The 2,500-nt window shown below is 30.2% G+C and overlaps 1 protein-coding gene across 1 annotated transcript in view; it reads left to right on the top strand.

Annotated features, from left to right (window-relative positions):
• Nucleotides 1–388, top strand: part of LOC113827555 (dnaJ homolog subfamily C member 30, mitochondrial) — a 2,295-nt gene extending 1,907 nt beyond the window's left edge. The window contains exon 2 of the mRNA XM_027380444.2: nucleotides 1–388. This exon is cut by the window's left edge and continues 386 nt beyond it. Coding sequence (XP_027236245.1) covers nucleotides 1–100 — 100 coding nt within the window. The 3' untranslated portion in view covers nucleotides 101–388.
• The last annotated feature ends 2,112 nt before the right edge of the window (nucleotides 389–2,500 follow it).

The following is a 2,500-nucleotide window of genomic DNA, read 5'->3' as shown; positions in this document are numbered from 1 at the left end:
CGAGTCTGTCGTCTATATATTAATTGTGGCCATTGTGCTCTATTGTATTAAAGTTTCATTCTCATCCACTTCAGATCATGATAAAGTAAAAGAGAAATAGCTAAAATTTTCTTTGTTGTTGAAGTTGAACTCAGCAAAATGTGACTTTAAATGAATATAGTTCTTATACAGAAAATTTACAAGTATAAGTTTGATTGCATCAAAAATGTTTGTAACTTGGAACTTATGATGAGTATAAAAAAAAATAGGGAGAGTTATTTATCAGAATATTTATTTTATACGCCTTCAGAGATCGGAGATGCATAGTTTTCTGTGCAGACTTGTAAATATATAAAGTGCTATATTAATAGCATACTCGTAATATACATAAATAAAGAAACAAGCATAATATCTTGTATTTTTTAACCTTGTTAGAGTTAATTTCTCCTTTTTTTTGTTTAAATATTTCTGAGAATTTTAACAAACATTTTTACCACTGAAATAACCATACTTGTCTTCCATGCAAAAATAAACAGAAAAGATGAAAGTGAGAAAATGTAAACAAGACCATGAAAAAAAAAAACTTCATTGTCATATTTGACTACAATTTTTACTATTAATTATTAACCTTAAATGGTACTTATGCATCCTGTTGTTTCCATATTTTATTTTCATTTCAGAAAATTTAATAAGTAGTTCCTGTCACAAAGCAGCATAAATAAAGTCCTGTAGCAAACATAAGAATTTTAATACCACTGCTGTAAGATGTATGAATCTCTCTGCTGACTCAAAATACATATGTGGTGAACAGAGGCAGAATTTAATACATTCTCTATAAGAAAACAAGGATCCATGATTTTCAAACAGGCACAGTTTATAAATTTGCCCAAAGTTATGAATGTAACATTCTCTTTCAATACTGTTAGATCATGATAAGTTTTCTAAGAAGTTTACAAGATCTTATGAATCAAACCCTATTAGTACTTGAATGTAGTATCTGCGACAACATACAGTATTAAAAAGTCATTGTTCTTTCTTAAAAAAAAAAAAAAAAAAAAAAAAAAAAAAAAATCATGATAAACTCTATACAAACAGTTAGAAGCTTAAGAAAAATGAAGAATACTATAGCAACTGCTCAAATACAAGAAGCTATACAAAGTAATTTCAGAGGGAAACTTCAAGAGTATGGAAACAGGAATCGACAAAACAGCAATCAAACTGTTTAAAAGTAATTTAATAAAATCATAACTTAATTATACAGCTGAACATTTAAAACATACAAAGTGCTAACAGAGAAAATGACAACAAACTAGTGAAGTCTACACCAGAGAACAAAGCTAATAGGCATCAAATGACACTAGTGTGCATGCATAAAACAGACATAGAAACAGACAAACAAAGATAAGCAGGCATGCACACACACGCACATGCACACCTATGCACGTGCGCACTTTCACACACACACATACACACACACTGATATTCTTAGACAACTTGAATTACATGAATATCACAAAAAGCACCAAAGGAAAATAGAAAAAAAATGTAAATAGCAAAGCCATCCAAATTAACCCACTGGTATTGGGAACATTATCCTGTCTCTTTTTACACGTACATGACTCCACAAGTGCTTTCTCACCAAAGAGTCAATGACTTTACTCTACACTACTTTACTGATGCAAAGAAACACTTGACCTGTTGGTGATGATAGTAATTCAAAGTACACCATTGTTATTCAGGCATGCTGCATTCAGTCAACAATCAGCAATTTCTCAAGAGCATTTTTAACTTAGTGAAAAAAAAACTCCTTTGTACTTTATCCCTTGATTTTTTGGAGATTTTAAAGGATTTCTATAACAATCATCATTATTATTATCCTGTCATTAACAATAACAATAGTAATGAAAACTTTTCCTTCTCAGAATCAGATACTGGAGCAATGGTCAGGTAGGCCTAGTAATTGACTCCTTGATGACAAGGTGCTTTGGGAGTCTGCATAAAAAGAAATAAAGCAAAACCACATTGATGCTACATGCATACCTGTATATCAATGGATTAAATATAGTAAAGCAATGCAAAAAAAATACCTGACTGAAACACTAAGAAAGACAATGGCATGGCCATTGGATAATAAGATTAGTGACAAACTCAAAAACAAGATTATATGATCCATATTCTACCAATCAGTCATGTTCACACACTGTTCATACACTTATCATTGATTCTACATTTCAGTTAACCATAAATTAACTGCATTTGTGCTAGTTACCATTACATTCACCAGAAAAGTTAAAGGAAGAAAGGGACAGCGATAATTGGGAAAATACAAAGGTGTTGATGAAAGCACAGGATAACTTGAATAAACATAAGGTGTTGAAATGAACATTACCATTTTATTAATTTCATTGCCTTTTCATCTGTATTAGAACTAAGTTGTAAATGATAAAAATATCTGTATCTATATCTATATACAAATGTATATATGTATATATATATGTATATGTATGTATGTATATATATA

This window comes from Penaeus vannamei, chromosome 10 (assembly GCF_042767895.1).
Source record: "Penaeus vannamei isolate JL-2024 chromosome 10, ASM4276789v1, whole genome shotgun sequence".
NCBI classification, from domain to species: Eukaryota; Metazoa; Arthropoda; class Malacostraca; order Decapoda; family Penaeidae; genus Penaeus; species Penaeus vannamei.
Note: the sequence above shows the minus strand (reverse complement) of the source record. Positions and strands in the feature narration are given on the sequence as shown.